Source organism: Geotrypetes seraphini, chromosome 3 (assembly GCF_902459505.1).
Source record: "Geotrypetes seraphini chromosome 3, aGeoSer1.1, whole genome shotgun sequence".
NCBI classification, from domain to species: Eukaryota; Metazoa; Chordata; class Amphibia; order Gymnophiona; family Dermophiidae; genus Geotrypetes; species Geotrypetes seraphini.
In genome coordinates this window covers 124,931,410-124,950,491 of record NC_047086.1, presented here as the reverse complement: position 1 = coordinate 124,950,491, position 19,082 = coordinate 124,931,410, and the positions used below count along the sequence as shown (strand labels likewise).

Genomic DNA, 19,082 nt, shown 5'->3' with positions numbered 1-19,082 from the left:
TCCCTTAAGAGCTCAGCAAATCTTCATTTCTTGTTGGTCTGGGTAGAACTATATCTCCATGAACTGGTTCTGTAAGCTGTCCAAGGGCTAGATTCACAAAGCAAACCGATTGTGTATCGATCGGTTTGTGACCCGATTTTACTGCAGCCCGATCCGATTCCGATCTGCACATGCAAATGAGGGGAACGGCATGCAAAGTAGGCAGGGACCCGATTCACAAAACAAATTTTGCAAACTGACTGGGCTGGCCTATCAACCCAAGAAGCGACTGCTGGGGACCAGTCGCAAACGTCTTTTCCCACTCTCCTACTCCATTGCCGCCCTGCTCCCTGTTCCCCCGATCTGGCTGCCTTTACTCTGCAGAAGCCCTGGGGGGGGGAGTAGTGGCTGTTGGCCACATTGTTTAGCTCCTCGTGTCACCCTGCTCTTGGCCCTTCTCCTGCGTTTCAGCCCCGACTTTGTTGCCCCAAATTCCCCCTGCTCTCTGCCGCCCAGACTGATCTCTGCTGCCCTGACTCTCCTGCTCTCTGCCTCCTTCCCTGCAGTGCGAGCCCACGTGTTTAAAGCACTACGCAGTGCAGCCCACTTTTAAACCTGCTGGCTTGCACTGCAGGGAAGGCGGCAGACAGCAGGAGAGCAGGGCCAGTGAGTTTTTAGCCTTTTAAAGAGGCTGCTGCTGCTGCCTGAGATTGCCCTTCAAGACAATTGATGGTAGGTAGCAGGAGAGTCGGGCCCCTCCCCCAAACACAAAAAAACGAAGCAAAAATGAACATGAACGCATGCGCAGACCATCTAGCAATCTGTGTTGGCGGATGGGGCTTTCCTCCGATCGCCCCCATTAAAATATTATTGCTTGCAGAACCCATCGGACCTGCCCAGATTGGACATGGATTGGTCACAAACGGGCAGGTTAGTGAATCTAGCCCTAAGTTTGTAGTCTCTGCTCTTGCTTCTTGCAGATCCATGAACTCTGGCCACTCAGCCCTAAGGTTCCTCTGCTTTACTTTTGGGTGTCTCCCACCGTTTGGGACGTTCTACCCTCTTCTAAGAGTGTAGCCCTCATGTTTAAGAATCTAGTGCCCCAGCCCCCAGGTGTGGATGTTTGTCTCGTGACTCTGTAATTCCTCTCCTGGTGTTTAAAGGGCCAGTCCTTAGAAGGACGTGTGCACTTGTGCTGCCCGATTCAGGAAAAAATATTTCGATTTGATTCGATTCAGCCTATTGAATCGATTTTTCTATTCGATTCGATTTTCCTGCCCAATTGGGTGTTGTTGTTTTTTTAAAACACCCTAGTGGGTTTATTTTATAGCCTCTTCACCCCCTTTCCCTCTCCTACCCACACTGGCGCTGTGGTGTAAACAAAAAATACTTTTCCTTTCTCTGTTAAATCCTAAGTCACATTTGCAGTCTAACACCAGCTCTGGCAGGATACACATTTCAAATCTGACATATTGTAATCTCAAAACAGAAAATAAAATTAGTTTTTCTACCTTCTGTTATCTGGTCATTGTTCAAATTTTGTTGGTCTCAAGCTCTGGTTGTCTTCTGATAACTTGCTTGCCAGGGTCTCCTTTCTTCTTCTCCCTGCTAACCATCCATCTTCTATCTCTGTCCTCCCCTTCTTTTTTCCTTCCCTCCCCTGGAGGTTTGACATCTTTCCTTTTTTGTCTCCATCCCCGCAGCTGCAGCGATGGACCCCACCATCCCCAGATTTACCATCTCCTTTTCTTAACTACCCTTTCATCCTGCATCTCTCCCTCCTTCCCCACCACCTCTTGACACCTTCCTCTCCTGAGCCCTGTTCTGGCTTACTGTATATATATTTTTAAAATATGCTATGGAGGGGGATCGTCATAAAGTCACTGAAGGCACTCTATACCTATGGCTCATTAAGATGTTGGACTATGGAGGGGGAGGGGGCAAAAGAAGGGAAATGCTGCATGTGAGGAGAGATGTAGGGGGGAAGAGAGAGCAGGATCTTGGATTTCGGACTGAAGAATTTGGGACAGAAGTGGGAGATGGGGAAAGGGAGAAGCTGCAAACTGGCTGTGAGAGGGAGAATGGTGAGAAATTTCACTGCTGGGTGCTTGGAGAGGAGCCAGCAAGAGGGAGAATGGGAGTACAAGACTGCTGAGGTGAGGATGCTATCGATACCTGCTGGTCAGCAGTGCCAGGGGAAGCATCCTCGCCCCCTTAAGGCAAAATGCCCGTCAGTGCAGCCCCCTCGTTCACTCACCCGTGTCCTGGCGGAACTGGTGCATGGACTGCAGGTCAATGACGTAGGATACCAGCTGCAGGTCCACTTTGCCCAGCACCATACTGCCCCGGACATACTCCTTCAGCATGTTCTCGATGTGGTGCCACATGGTGACTGAGTAAGGTCGCCAGCGGCCATGCTTGTAGAGCCACTCCCACACCACCACACGGGCCAGGTTCTGCGGGGGGAATCCCAGGCCAACATCAGAGCCGTTCACAACATGTCGTCTCAGCACTTGCCACAGTCGATATCCTCGCGCATCTGGGGGGGGGGGGGTTCAGCTGCCCCCCTCCCTGGGTCCTTCTTCTCACTTTGGCTGGGAGCAGCCGCTAAAAGGTGGAAGACGATCGGCTGGCACGGTTCTCAGGCTTATGCTGGGGGAGGGCAGGCATGCTCTCCCCCTTCCCCGCAATCCGCTCTTCCCGCAAAGGGGGGGGGATGATCAGAAATCAAACCGGGACGGAAAATGGCCAGAACGCCTGAAACAAAATGCACGCTTCTCTGGACCCTTCATTATTACTATTTTTTTTAACTTACTATTACTTTTTAGCCTCCCTTTGCCAAGTCCATGCTTCTGATGTAACTTTCGGTTTTGCAAAACCGGAAGTTATATTAGATGGACGGACTCCGGTGGCAGAGGGAAAGTAAGGGGGCCGACTTGAATCGGTGAGTTCGGTTTTTTGTTAAAACAAATCGATTTGATTTGATTCACCCAATGTGAATCGATGAATCGATTTGAATCATGAATCGGGCAGCATTAGTGTGCACTGTATGACAGGGCTATTTGCACTCTTTCTCCCTCTGGTGGTTTTAGACTGAACAACACCAGTTTTAACAATTCCTGTTTTTAACTGTGGAGTATGGCTTGTCAGCTTCAGATGGCTCTGTTATCATTGGGACACTAATAGCAGGCATACTCCATTTATCACACCTGATGATTCCTAACATTCTGTTTGCTTTCTTAGTTTGGAGATTTGTTAAATGAAACTGCCTAAAGTATTTCAAAATTAATGATAGATTAAGAGACAATTTTTTTATTGATGAAAGAATGAATATTCTAGTGCAATAGGTGTGTCATTCTGGATAATCAGGTAATTTCCCTGTAGCCACAAGCCTTGCAGAAGGAATCCATTCCAGATTTTTTTCTGAATCCCTCCTACTTCACAGAGGACTCTGCTGCCTCCTACAGTTTTTTTCTTTTTGCATATGAGCCTGAAAGTGTTTCTGTTCTACTCTGCTTATTTCTTTATTTTAGTTGGGGGGGATTCTTCAGTTTTCGATGCTAGGAGCTCCCCTAGTCAAGGGTGCAGCTCTGCCTGCATGGAGAAGAAGCAGACTGTGGTCTGCAACTGACAGGCTAATCCCTTGTTGGTGCCTGTTAGCCAGCCTGCAGAAGCATTTTTGGAGCTCAGAACCATCCCCTTGTAGCTTGCTCACCTACTGCTTGCAGGGTTTTGGCCGCAGTCTCTCGCAGGGTGACGGATGCGTTTTTCCTCCCTCCTTAGTTTTTGTGTGTCCGCAGGGGTGGAGGCTCAGTCAGGCATCGGTCAGACTGTGAGCCTGAAGATTCAGCCCCCTACAGTTAGTTTTAAAGCAAATAATGAGCACTTACTTGCTTTGAAACTAACTGTAGGGGGCAGAAGAGCCCTTTGTGAAGTAGGAGGGATTCAGAAAAAATCTGGAATGGATTCCTTCTGTAAGGCTCATAGCTACAGAGAAATTACCCACTTGTCCAGAATGACACACCTATCTACTAGAAAGATAGCACGGTAAGAACCTAGTCTCTTTTTACTTTCCCATCATATACTTGTGGAATACTGCAAAGTTTACAGAGAAAACAGCTTTCTTTCAAGTTTTTAGATTGAGTTAGGATATCGATCATTTGACATAGGTCAGCTAAGTTTCACAACATTTCCATTCCTGAGCAGATTGTAAAAACAAATTCTGCGAAGCACAGTAGCTTTTTCCTGTTGTGCACCTATATCAGATCACACTGAGGTTACCTGTGGACTGTATAGCTACCCTGTCCATGTTTGTGTCTGATATAGAACTTTTGTTTTTATGTACCTCTTTAGGAATGCGACAGGGGAATGATGTTGGCACAATGTATCGTTCGGCCATCTTCACTTTTTCTAAGGAACAGATGGAAACTGCTCTGAAGTCCAAAGAGGATTACCAGAAGGTAGGACTGATGTTAAATTGAATCTGAAAATAGCAGTAAGCTTGGAAAATATTCTAAAGGCACCATATTGTTTAGCCATTCTTGCCTTCTACTTTGGGAATAATTTTACTGTGTGTTGTCTTCTATTAAGTATGTTATCATTGATAGTTAAGTTTTATGTAGACGGTTTACAGATGTTTTGAATATAATTCATATAGCATGAACCTGACACTACATTTCAAACAGGAAAAGGATAAAATGATGTGGTAGCCATGTAAGTTCACTTTTAAGATAATGAATAGAAATAAAACAGAAGATAACATGTTTTTTAGTGGACTAAATACATTTTTTGACTAGTTTTGAAAAGTAGAACTCGAATATAGAAATAAAATGAAAAAATTATCTGAAGATAAGCAAGGGAGATGCAGGCACACTTGTTGGTGAAGTCCTCTGACTGAGCCTGTGTGTCAGTAATCTCCCCTAACTATAGTAAGCTTTTTGGGCTTACTGGGTATGTACAGGGGACTCTGCCTTCAGTGGCTCCTCCACTCGCATGTCAATTTTTTCTTCTACCGCTCCTGTAAGATCACAGCTCTACCCTCTCTCTTACACACATAAAAAAAAAAAGAAAAGAGAGAGAGAGAAGGACATATAAATATATTCCAAATCTATCTCCACTTTAAATTCAAAACTCCATTCAACAGAGACTTTGAGAGAAAAAAACATGAGAAAAGAAAGTTTACTTCTCACAAAAAAAGGAAATCAAGAAAACATACAGCCAGAATCTTTTTTTTTTTTTTAAATATTTGATTTAAAGGGTTTTTTTTAATAACAAGAAGTAATCCAATATAACATAAAAACAATACAAACTTATCAACAAATCAGTCCTTACATGTCATACATTACTAAAACTTTTCCTAGCTTCAATTATTCACTAAACTTTAGTAAACAGTCCCATATTTTTAAAATATCCTCAAACTACCACTCTTTACTGCATATATTTTCTCATATTTACTGTATAAGCTCATCATATTCCACCACATATTATAATCCAATTAAGAGAAATCTTTCCAATTATATAATATTGTTTTAACAGTTATTATTAAGTTCTTCAAAAGTTGCACTTTACAGCTATCCAATTCAGATGTTATACCAAACCCCCTTAATATAATTATTTGAATCTTTGTTTTGGCGGCAAATCTGACACACTTTAGGACTGTGAAGGCTCCTCAGCATTTTTCCTGGAGCCTGATGCAGTGAACAGGAGCTCTTCGCACCAATGGCAAAGTGACATCGCCAAGGCTGTGGACTGTGCTGCTTGCTACCTCCCCCCAGGGCCTTGTTTTGGCACCGCTGGGAGAGAAAAGCAGACATCTCCAATGTCGACAGAGAAGGGCAAAATGGCAGATTCAGCAGACCAGAACAATAGCTGAAAAATGTACTATCCCCTTTCTTCCGGCCATAACGGCTGTGCTGCAGCGTTCAGAGAAGGGATTGGCTCCTTCTCTAAAGTGTAAGGAAGCAGCTGGGAAGGCTCCTGTGGGCCCATTTTCGGCCCCACGGTCCTCTCCCACTCCAGCACGGAAGCATTCTTCAACAGTAGGTAAATCTTCTAAGTTAATTAAATCAGGCCCTCTTGCCCTCCCTCCCGATCCATGTAAGAGCCAGGGAAAAACAGAGTCATGCTCCTCAGGACCCTCTAACTCAGGATCCTCCAAAGCAATCAGCTATGCCTCACTTCGCACAAGAGGCCTCTCAGCAGACTAAACTAATCCAGTCTGTTTCAGCTTTTTTCCTGCTTCTCCGCTTCATGCAAGACAGTGCTGCTCTGCTACAGGAAGCTCCTACACCCCTGCCACCTCCTGTTTCAGTGCAGCATTTTCCTCTATGAATAGAACAACCCATGCACCTCTATCTGTTCTTCCCCACCTCAGGCTGCAGCCTCTCCAGCGGCATGGTCTGACCCTGATAATGCTGTCACCACAGACTTTGATTTACTTTCTCCTGTTCAGCTGCCTGTTCAACCAGAGCACACAGAGGAATACAGTGTTCCTGTTTGAAATTCTTACAAAAAGTTTCAACACTTCTCAGCCTCAACCAAGCTATTGCTCCTGCAGACAGGAAAGATTTTCAAGCCATCCTTCTACTCTGCCAGACTTCATCAAAGGAAATTATTGCTCTCCCAGGATATCAAGTACTTCAGGATCTTCAACTTGCCAATTGTCAGAAACCTCAATCAGTATCCACTGCTTCTAAGCACTTAGACCTAAAATACAAAGTGCAAAAGCTCTTGGCCATTCAATGGTTTCTGAGTCAGCTATTAAAAAAGCTAAAACAATCAAATCCCAATTCAACCCGCCACAAGGAAAGGACTTTCATCTCCTTGATTCCATAGGACAGAAGATTTATTAGGGATCTATGCTTTCTTCTAGGATCAGAGCCCATCCGCTCCAAATACTGCATTTCCAACATTCTGTTCTACAACAGCTGGAAAATTCCCTTCAAAAAACTATAGCAAGCCTCCACATTGCGCTTCAAGAATCGACCTATCACCTAACCAAAATCTACTCTGATTCTTATGATATGATATCTAGGACAGCAGCAGTTGCGATTGCAACGCATTGCACAGCGTAGCTCAAGGCTGCTGATCTCAGAGAAGACCTCCATGAACAGCTAGCAGATGCTCCCTGCTTAGGAGATAGTCTGTTCGGCGAAAAGGTCAAAGATACAGTCTCACAGTTCAAAAACAATTCCATAGCTATCCATGAGCTCTCAGCACACATCTCTGACCAATCTCAAAAATATTGCCAGCCTACACCCTCCACCTCTTATCGCAGGACCTACCATCAACAGTTTTTCCAACAGTATTATCCTAGGTGTCGCCGTGTTCCCTACAATAGATCTAACCTTCAGTGTTTGTAATTCTCTACCTATACTCAAAAACAGGGGTGCCCACACTTTTTGGGCTTGCGAGCTACTTTTTAAATGACCAAGTCAAAATGATCTACCAACAATAAAATTTTAAAAAAACACAAAGCACACTGTATGCATAGAAAATGTTAATCATCATTCCTATTCCAGGGTTTTTCAAAGAGGTCAAAGCAGATGACTCTAAGCACTATCACCTCAGTAACAACCATACAAAAATAGACAAATATACTCCCTCCCTTTTTACTAAACCACGATAGCAGTTTTTAGCGCAGGGAGCTGCGCTGAATGCCCAGCGCTGCTCTCGACACTCATAGGCTCCCTGCGCTAAAAACCTCTATTGCGGTTTAGTAAAAGGGGACCTTAGTGTAAAATATAGACAGCAGATATAAATTCAGACACATTTTGATCACTAAATTTAAAATAAAATCATTTTCCCTACCTTGTCTGGTGATTTCATGAGTCTCTGGTTGCACTTTCTTCTTCTGACTGTGCATACAATCTTTCTTCCCTTCTTTTAGCCTGTATGCTTCCTCTCCTCCAGACCTAATTCCTTCCCCCCAACTTTTCCTTCCTCTTCCCTGCCCTTTCTTTCTCTCTGCCTCCCTTTCATTTTTTTCTGTTTCTCTTCTTTCCTTCTGTATCCCTGCCTGCCCTTTTTCTTTCTTTCTCCCTGCCCTCCCCCAAGCCACTGCCACTGCCATTACCATCGGGGACCAGGACCCAAACACCACCAATAACAGGCTCCAAGCTCTCCCTGCTTCGGCCAACCAGCATTCCTCTCCCCGACGTCAATTCTGCCGTCGGGAAGAGAAAGGCTGATCAGCCCAAGATCGTGATCAACCTATTGGGGGAAATGCTGCCGGGTCCTGCCTTCGCGGAAACAGAAAGTAGGCAGGACCCGGCAGGAAGAAGAACAAATGCTTCACTAACCTGTCTCTCGCATTAGCCCGTAGCGAACGCTTGCTTCAGGGCTCTCAACATGTGCATGCCGGCTTCCCTTCTCCCCCCCCCCCCCCCCGGACATAACTTCCGGTTTCGGAGGGAAGAGAAGAGAAGCCGGCACGCACACGTTAGAGCCCGGAGCATAAGTTCACTAGGGGCTGAAATCTCCAAGTCGTTTTTTTTGGGTTTTTTTTTAATGTTCAGCAGCGGCAGATGACAGCTGGGCAAACCGCCCAGCTAAAAGGCCCTAAGGAGAACACTGGAGAGGAAGGCTGATCGGCCCGTAGATCAGGACGGCAACACGAGTGCGATCGACTCGAGTTGCCTTCCTGAGCTACTGGTCGATCGCGATCGACGCGTTGGGCACCCCTGCTCAAAAACAACAGCCGAAAAATTGCAAGCAGTCCTCCAGCACTCAATTGCCTGCGCTTAAGTCTAATCCTAGTTTTTGATCCCTTGCCAGAGGGAGGTCGGATCAGTTATTTCTTTTCCACATGGCAGGCCATCACAATGGACAAATGGGTCCTAAACATAATTTCTCAGGGATATTGCCTCAGTTTCCTGCATCAAGTTCAGATTTCCCAGGTACCTCAACCATCGCACATACCTCATCATCACACATCACAAATAGCAGCCACCTGGACATATTAGAGCACACAAAGTATGTGCAACAATTTCCTCAGTGACAAACTTGCGATCAGTCCCAAGTAGAGAGATGCACGGGAACAGGGACGACGGGAATCCGCGGGGATCCCGCGGGTTCCCCCTTCGGGTCACGGGGATCCCCCTTCGGGTCACGGGGATCCCATGGGGACGCCCCCTATGGTCACGGGGTTCCTGCGGGGTTGGATGCACTCGAGCCGCAAGGCTCGTCTTCTTTTCCCTACCTACCCTGCCGCAGCACACAGCCGACCTGGAAGTCTTCCATTATGTCAGTGCTAACGGAGAGAGGTCTTAAGCAAAGTCCTCCCTCCGACGTCAGCGCTGAAATCGGGAAGACATCCGGTCGGCTGTGTGCTGCGGCAGGGCAGGTAGGAAAAATTCAAGGCAGTGGCGTACCAAAGGGGGGGGGAGGTCCGCCCCGGGGCAGCCTTAGGGAGGGGTGCAGAGCCGGCCAGATCCCCTTACCTTCGTGGCGCTTTCCCCCGACCGGCCGACAACATGCCCGGTCCGACAAATTAGGTGTCTAACTTTCAATTAACTCTACTTAGTGCCAATTAAGAGGTGTTACGTATCGATCATCAGTGCTAATTTAGCTTATTATACAATTAAGTTAGATGTCTACATCAGCTAGGCATGCCAATGTAGGCATCTAAGTTTAGGCACACTTTATAGGGGGGGGCTTAATACCTCCTTTTAAGGATACCCTGAGAGAACATGTACTAAATGCAAAAATAATGGTTAGTGTGTGGTAAGTACGGCACACTAACTATAGTATGCAATCCACACCCATTCTCTGTCCATGACCTACCTAGCTCCCACTCTCTAACTCACCATGGAGGTAAAGCATGAATTAGTATGTGCAAGTCACTGTGCCACTGTGGTAACAGTTGACAAATTTGGGTGGAAGTAGTTAAGACATGTTAATTTGTATGGTAACTGCTTAGCACACTTTAGTAAAAGGACCTTTTAAATTTTCAAAAATTTTGTTGTTGTGTGCAGTTTTTTCTCCTGTAGATGTAGGCTTGGGTTTTTTTTATTTTGTGTACACTTGTTTGGTTTATATTTTCTTTTTTTAATTTAGATTACCTTGTTTTCCTTTCTTTGGAATTGTAAATTTCCAAAATAAAATTAAGAAAAATGATCTGTTTGCATTTTTTTTTGAAGAATATGCCAGTGAAAATAAGAGCATTATCCTTTGTCATTCCTATTTATGGATAGAAAAAAATACCAAATAAATGTGCATCCTAGGCCATCTGTGACCTGGCATGTCAATATACTTTTAGACACATTTCACATGCTAAATCTGGAAGGGGAATCAGCCATTGTTTCACTTCATTAATTTTAATTACCAATAGCGGTAACTAGTTTCCACCATGATCAGGACACTTTTTTCTGTGGCTAAAGAATATTTTGAAAACACAAGCAATGTAAAAACATAGAAACATATTGGCAGATAAATGCCAAAAGGAACATGGGATTTATTGTATAATTTTAACATCTAGCTGAAATAGTTATAGAATATATTTTAAATTTGGAGCACCGTTCCTATTGACAGTTCAGTTCCTCAGAAAAAAAATCGGAACAGATCTCTCAGCATCTCAAGCAGGAACATGTCCTGTGTAACATGCCTCCTAATGTCCCCACCCCACCCACTGTGCTGCTGCCACTGCAGGAGAGATAGTGGACATAGAGCAATTTTTGTACCCCATCTCCCTTGCGCCCTTTGCTGCCACTCAGGATGGTCTGTCCTCTTTCTTTCTCTCTCATATTCTATTTATTGTCGCTGGTTAAAAGTCATTCATGTACTGCAAGCTAGCTCAGCTGCAAAAGAATGAAATCTGTATAGCCTTCTAACTAACAGAAGAGATCAAGAACAATTGTGAAAAAATGATGTGCAGTCTAGGTCACAATCCATAATCCTTCTGATTGCAGTGATCAACCTTTCATAATGTACTGTAATGAGGGTATGCTGACACTGTAATTCCTTCCAGTATGTTTCACTGGAGCCTAATCCCTGTTAGAGTGGACAGACTTCAGGCTATAATGAACAATCAACTGCGCAAGTTATGTTAATTTACAGTGCTTTAAACTGTTTTCTCATCTGTAACTTAGGTGCATATACTAAAAAGACAGAGATGCTATTTCATCATAACAAAAACAAAAGAATAAAATTTTTAAAAGGATATTTGCTGAATTACATTTTTGTATTATTCAGAGAACAGTAAAGGCCCACTGTCTTGGTATAGTAAATTTTGTTGATCCAGTGATTTTTAATTTATTCTAGAAACTGAGGCCCAGATTCTCAAAACTTTAATGCCATCAATAAACTATTTTCCGACGGATTAGCCTGCATGCATTTTAGCGGCAGATTATCAAAACAGCTTATCTCTGTTTTTAGCAAGGTTTCTAGGAGTCTCCGACACTGACATGAAAATGGGCTCTTCAAAATTAAAATGAGCACTCCAGTGGATTCCTTAAAATCGTCGAGCCATTCTCCAAGAGCGGCATCGGCTTTTGGCGACAAAAATCAGCGACTGGTCCAGGGGTGCCGGTACAGTGACAGCACTGTTTAAAACCCCAGCATGGCAGTGTCGGAGACTGCTAGAAAATCTGTTTTGAGAAGCGACCCCCCCCCCCCCCAGCAGCGGGAGAGATGCCCATTCTCTCTCGCTGCATCACAACACCCATCCCCCTGCAGCGGGAGAGATGCTCATTCTCTCCTGCTGCCAAGCGAACCCCGATGGAAGGGGCCTTAAACAACCTGGGCCAATCAGAGCCCCAGGCCCCTCCTCGGTGCATCCTAGGATGCATGAAGGAGAGGAAGGCCCATTTTGGAAGAGGCAGGCCAGCTGGCTGGAGGGAATAGTCATCTCTCTGGTCAGCCATCTAATTAAAGATATGGGGGAGAGAGGTCAGAAGTGGAGGGGAGGTGTTGAGATGCCCATTCTCTCCTGCTGCCAAGCGAATTTACACCCCCCCCCCCCCCCCCCGGCTCTCTGCCCAGCAGTGGGAGAGATTCCCATGCTCTCCTGCTCTTTTTGGCCCAGGTTGTATAAGGCCCCTCCTATGGGCCAATCAGATCCTCAGGCCCCTCATCAGTGCACCCCTGGATGCACCGAGGAGGGGGTAGCCAATTTTGGAAGAGGCGGGTCAGCCATCTAATTAAAGGTAGGGGGAGAGGAGTCGGAGGCAGGAGAGGGTGTTGTGATGCAGTGGGAGAGACTTGGATTCTCTCCCGCTGCTGGGGGTGGGTATTGTATGGCATCGGGAGAGAATGGGCATCTCTCCCACTGCAGGAGGGGTGTTGTGATGCAGCGGAAGAGAATGGGCATCTCTCCCGCTGCGGGGGAGGGGGGTTGGCAGCAGGAGAGATTGAACATCTCTCCCGATGTTGTTGTGTTTTTTTTTTCTTTTTGCGTTTTTTCTGCGCATGTGCCCATCGCTATCACCAGTGTTGGGCACTTTCAAATTTAGCGAGTCTTCGCTACTCTCCGCCAACCTAATTTATTAATTTAGATTTAATAGTATTTATTTAAATTCTCTTGATTTTTGGGGAGATACCAGTGCCAGAAATGGTATTCAATGCTGATGAGTCAGAAAAATAAATCTTTATAAAACTGGGGGATGTAGTATGGCAATTTGACAAACTGAGGAGTAGCAAATCACCTGGACCTGATAGAATACATCCCAGAGTACTGATAGAATTGAAAAATGAACTTGAAAAGCTATTATTAGTGATTTTGTAATTTATCTTTAAAATCCTGTATGGCTTCAGAAGACTGTAGGGTGGCCAATGTAACACCAATTTTTAAAAAAGGTTCCAGAGGTGATCCTGAAAATTATGGACCAGTGAGGCTGAGGTAAGTGTCAGGCAAATTACAGAGCATATATATAGGCATGGATTCATGAGATAAATCTAGCATCAATTTGGTGAAGAGAAATCTTGCATATCTAATCTACTACATTTTTTCAAAGAGGTGAATAAACATTTGGATGAAGGTAAGCCACTGTGTATCTGAATTTTCAAAAGACATTTGACAAAGTACCTCATGAAAGACTTCTTGATAAATTAGAAAGTCATGGGATAGGAGCAACGTTCCCTCTAAGGATTGATGAGGTGTGTGCAAAAAAAAATATGCATGAGCGACGTTACATACTCCACAAATTTATGAGCAGGCGCGGAGGACGAGTGCCCGTGAGATTGTGGGAGGGTTAAATACTCAAAACTTAGAAGAATAACAATTTACTTAAAGTTTTTGCTTCACCAGCTTTCTGGTATCTTTACATACAGTGGCGTACCTAGCATATGTAATATCCGGGGCCCATCATTTTTTGGCACCCCCCATCTGTACGAAAAACATGATTTTTAGTAACAAGCCACACGTCACACATGAGTACCTAGAAAAAGGCAGCATCTTACATATTGCAGTGAGCAGTACATCAATACACCCATTGTAAAACTAAACAAGCCAGACCAGCACAGATCAATCCTACACCGTCAATCCTAACAGAAAACCATGTCTTTCGAACACACAGAACACAGAAAACACCTTCGCCTAGTATGGAATATGTCATCACAAACTAACCCCTCCCCCTTTTACAAAACTGTAGTGTGGATTTTAGCCACGGTGGTAACAGCTGACGCTCATAGAATTCTGAGCATCAGAGCTGCTACCACCACGGCTGGCGCTAAAAAACGCTCCACAGTTTTGTAAAAGGGGGGATAAAATAGAAATACACAGTTTCAACGCTGTAGCTCAGGGGTGCCCAAACTTTTTGGGCTTGCGAGCTACTTTAAAATGACCAAGTCAAAATGATCTACCAACAATAAAATTGAAAACCACAAAGCACACTATACACTGAGAAAATGTTAATTATCATTCCTTTTCTGGTTTTTTTTCAAAGAGGTCAAGGCAGATGACTCTATGCATTGTCACCTCAGTAACAACCATACAAAAATAGATAAATATACCCCTCTTCCTTTTTATTAAACCACAATAGCAGTTTTTGCAGTTTAATAATAATAATAATAATTTTATTTCTTATATACCGCTATACCCTAAGTTCAAAGCGGTTTACAATGAGAGTCGTGCCAAGAGAGAACGCAGTGTTTACAGCAGGAGACATAATTTTAGTGCAAAATATAGACAGCATATATAAATTCAGACACATTTTGATCACTAAATTTAAAATAAAATCATTTTTCCTACCTTGTCTTGTGATTTCATGAGTCTCTGGTTGCACTTTCATCTTCTGACTGTGCATCCAATCTTTCTTCCCTTCTTTCAGCCTGAATGTTTCCTCTCCTCCAGACCTCATTCCCTCCCCTAACTTTTTCTTCCTTTCTCCCTGCCCTTTCTTTCTTTTTTCTCTCTTAATGCCCCCTTTCTTTTTTTCTGTTTCCTTTCTGTCTCCCTGCCTGCCCCCTTTCTTTCTTTCTTTCTCCCTACCTTCCACAAAGCCACTGCTGCCACCATCGGGGGAAACAGGCCCCAAGCCACGGCTGCCCCAAGCTCTCTGCTTCTCACCGTCGGGCCGACCAGCATTCCCCCGACGTCAATTCTGTGATTGGCTGGCCCGAACTTCCTCTCCGACGGCAGCCTTAGGGGGGGTGCACAACCAGCTAGATCCGGACCTGACCGGCTGTGCACTCCCCCTAAGGCTGCACCCGGGGCGGACCGTCCCCCCTTGGTATGCCACTGAAGACGTGGCAGCGGCTCCTCTCACGAATCCCCACCTGCATCGGAAGTCCAATGCAGTCGGGGATCTTGAGAGGAGCCGCCGCTGCATCTTTCCACTTAAATACACTAAGGTGAGCAGGGCAGACCGCCACCGCCACAGCTTCCTCTCACCTCCGCCCGCGACACGAGCTGAGCGACACGAGAAAACGTATGAGCGACGCCATTGAAAATAGTGAGCGATCGCTCATGCGCTCAGCTTAGAGGGAGCATTAGATAGGAGATAATGTTCTATAATAGATTAAGAACTGGTTAAAAGATAAAAAAGAAACAACAGAGAGTAGGGTTCAATGGTCAGTATTCTGAATGGAAAAGGGTGGGTGTTGGGGTTTCCCAGTGGTCTGTGCTGGGACAGCTGCTTTTTAATATATTTATCAATGATCTAGAGATGGGAATAAGTCTAGAGAAGAGATGGCTCAGGGGAGATATGATAGAGGTCTATAAAATACTGAGTGGAGTGGAATTGGGTAGATGTTAATTGCTTGTTTACTCTTTCCTAAATACTAGAACTAGAAGGGCATGCGATGAAGTTACTAAATAGTAGACTTAGAACAAAGCGGAGAAAATATTTCTTCACTCAATGTGTGATTCTTTTTTTTAATTATTTATTTATTCTTTATTGAATTTTCACTTAATTCACAAGATATCCTTGTACAAGAAAAACAGATGAAATAACTCTATAATGTATCAAAAGTCCAAAGGTAATAAAATAAACTTTCTTAGACCACTATAAATGAGTAGGAAGGATCCGAAAAAATAGTGAAGAGAAATTAATATCATTAAGAATCATAAGATAAAAGGAAAAGGCCTAACAGAGATTCCCAATACATAGTATGTGTTCCAGACATTAAATTCTAACAGTACCCAACTTCTTCATATCAAGGAATGCTCACAAGTGTTCAGGCACGAAGAAAACATATTTGGCTCCAAGGTACTTTACTAAACATTTATATGGGTAGGCTAAGAGAAAAGTTGCCGCAACTGTCAGAGTTTCAGATCTCATTATCAGGAAAAGTTTTTGCCTCTCTTGTGTTTGCCTCGTGACCCAGACTCTTTTCCCCAGAAATAGAGTTTGAGAATTCCGGAAATATATTCGTAGGAAAGAATTTGCGTCTTGCTCAAAAACAAAGGAAATTAGTGAAGTAGCACACTCTGTGGTCTCTGAAACAGAAGTTTCAAATATTTCAGTGAGATTCATTAGATCCCTAGCTCCAGCTCCTTGATCAGGGGCGGCCCCTATTTCCTTCTTTTGGAGAATATAGTATATTCGATTAATTGGTGGAATTAGGTCCGAGGAATACTTCAAAATTTCCATAAGATATTTTTTTAAACATTTCTATAGGGGACGTTCCCACTGATCTTGCAAAATTGAGAATGCGCATATTCAATCTTCTTTTGTAATTTTCCAGTTGCTCCATTTTCCTATTTAGATTAATTTTGCCCTTAAACATTTCTGTGGATAGAGTCTGTAGGTCCGTCACCTTACTCTTAACCTGATTAAGTTCTGCATTAAAATGTTCTGTAGTGCCTTGGAGCTTTTCAGAAAGAGTATTTACAGTATTCATAAGCATCACAATTTCTTGAGAAGATTTGTTCACTGTAGAGTTGATCTTCATGAGAGCTCCCAAATGCTCTCTAATGACACCACTGACGATTTTCTGCTTTGAGAAGAAACCTCCCTGGTTTCTCCTACCTCCGGAGGTTCTATCGTGACTACAGCCCTTGCTGCAGGTGTCTTCCTCATAGAAGACATAACGGGAGATACTTCCTGCTCAGCTGCAGTAGTTTCCGGGCATGGCGGTGGAACGAACATGGGGGAGGAGAAAGAAACCTCCCAGTCCAAGGCCCCAACCTCTCTTCTGGTCGGGGTACTGCCAAACATTCCTCCGATGTCACCAAGGGAACCGGCTCCGCCGAAATCCAGCATGGAGCGCTGTGTAGGGGTAGATGTTCAAGCCGCAGGGGGCTCGGCTCGAACAGTTGCCTTTCGTTTTGAATGCAACATACCGCCACAAAAGGAGAGAGCTTAGGAAACAAAGAATAGCTCCTGCAATAGATAGAGTGAAGACGCCGAAGTTAAGCTGCCTCCATCTTGGATCATTCATCTCAATGTGTAATTCAACTCTGGAATTCATCGCCAGAGAATGTGGTGAAAGTAGTTAACTTAGCAGTGTTTAAAAAAGGTTTGGATAACTTCCTAAAAAAAAAAAGTCCATAGGCCATTATTAATATGGACGTGGCAAAATCCACTTCTTATTCCTAGGATAAGCAGCATAAATCTGTTTTACTGGGCTTGATGAACCTTCGCTCTGTCCCATATGGCAACTCTTATGTTCTTATAACTGTCAGGAATCAGAGATGTTGCAAAGATATCATTTTTTAAAAATGTATTTTTAATGATTGGGAATAAAGTTCTAGTCATATTGGTTTCAGAAGAATCCAGTGCTGTCAAAGGGAAATCATTTGGATAGAGGGAGATTTTCCTCCCATTCTGCCACCTTTTCCTCCCATTCCCTCCACCTCCCTAGTCCTTGTAGAACAAAGACTTGAAAATCATTGTTAGACACACAGAGCCATCTATTTTATCATTCTTACTCTGGGATAGGAAAGAGGACATGAGGACTAGCAAAGCTGTACGTGCTTAGAGTCCCTGTGGCCCATGCTGCTGACATACTCATAAGGAAGTTAGTAAAGAATGAGCAGGCAATCATTTATTCCATCTTCCACATCTGGAGAGAATTTCCCACATAGGAGACTTGAGAAGCCCAAAACTTCTGGAATTTTTGAAAGGTGTGATACCTTTTATTGGGCTGGCAAATAGATGTTTCATGTACAGACTTTTAAAATCATTTAAGCCCCATCTTTAGATGCTAATATAGATGAGTACCATTGTCTTATCTGCTACATTTTCCTCAGCAGCCTAGTCTTTTCTCCTTCCTAGACTGTTGCACACTTAAACCATAACACTCAGCTTTGCAATTTATTTATTTGGATTTGGCAAACATCTTTTTTCAATAGTAGCTCAAGATGAGTTACATTCAGGTACACAAGTAAGTATTTTTATGTCCCTATAGGGCACGCAATATGTTTGTACCTCAGGCAATGAAGGGTTAAGTGACTTGTTGAAGGTCACAAAGAACTGCAGTGGGATTCTCAACTTGCTGCTCTAATGTACATTAGGCTACTCCTGCACGCCCTAAAACCATAAAGGCCTGATTTTGGCAGGACAACAAGTGGGAGTGATAACTTTGATGGTCCAATCCCATCTTAACAGTAGAATTTAGATGCACTGCATTGTATAATAGCTTTAAAATGGAGCACATCAATCCTTAAAGAGATTGTTTTCTGTCCTTTTTAATTTTGTGTTGTTCCCTTTTTGTGTCAGTGTCTGAAGAACCCAGGCAAGATTTCAGTTAAGTCACAGCTGAATTTTGTGATATTGTAATAAAATAGTCACTCGTGTGAAGAATGGGAACAAAAAACTTTAATTTCATTTTCTAACCTAAGCTCTTGAAATTCAAGTACCAGTGCAAGGGAAGGCAAAGAATCTGTTTTTTCATGGTGAGGAGGAAAAAGGGGAGGAGGATTTTAGAATATAAGCATAAAAATAGCACTGATATCACAGATATTTGCAATCTGTGACTCACTCCTTCTGATGGAAACATTTACTTATAAATGTGTGTGTGATTTTTGTTTCTCTCTGCCCCTTCCCTTTATATTCATTGGGGCCCATGTGACATCTGTTCAGTGTGCTGGGGAGCAGCAGTGCTGCAGTTGCTATGGCAGCCGCCTCTCCAGTGTGCCTCCAATGGCTGTAGATGGACAGGAGGAAGAAAAGGCCTGCTGTGTCAAGGGTCAGGTGCAGAGGATAGAGTTCAAGAGGTTAAGCTGACTGCCAGCTGGGTATACTAGTAGTGTGGCTGGGAAGGCCTCAAGGTCAATGTCATTAGTTTTATCTATAAGTCTGAAGTGGTTAAAGGACAATAATCAAACACAGAGCACAAAAACCGCCAGACTGGTTGGGGAGGGGATGAATTTCATTTCATATTTTCTTTTTTTAGTTTAGTTTTAACATCTACTTGACACCAGCATATGCTTAGATGTAGGAGTTATTGGTATTATAATGTGAATTGTATATAATACAGAGACTAGAGAACTTATCCTTACTATAAGTATTCTTTAAAAAGAGCTATGGGCATGATGTAAGTAACACAATTATCCTCTATAATAAAACCCTAAGCGCGCATGCGCACTTAGGGTTTTGTGATCCTGCCACAGTGCTGTGTCCGTCCGTGCTGAATTTGATTTCTGGCGCGTGAGGCGGCTTGCGACGGTGATTTTAGCAGTGGTTTGACTCCTGCGCTGTCGGAAAGCCTCTTCTCACCCCCCG

General features: G+C 43.8%; 1 protein-coding gene across 3 annotated transcripts in view; it reads left to right on the top strand.

The window, feature by feature from the left end:
• The window catches only part of MSRA (methionine sulfoxide reductase A), a 373,438-nt gene that overhangs the window by 248,896 nt on the left and 105,460 nt on the right, over positions 1–19,082 (top strand). For all 3 annotated transcript variants that reach the window (XM_033937807.1, XM_033937806.1, XM_033937808.1), the window contains one exon: positions 4,333–4,439. In XM_033937807.1, coding sequence (XP_033793698.1) covers positions 4,333–4,439 — 107 coding nt within the window. The remainder of the gene's footprint in view (positions 1–4,332; positions 4,440–19,082) is intronic.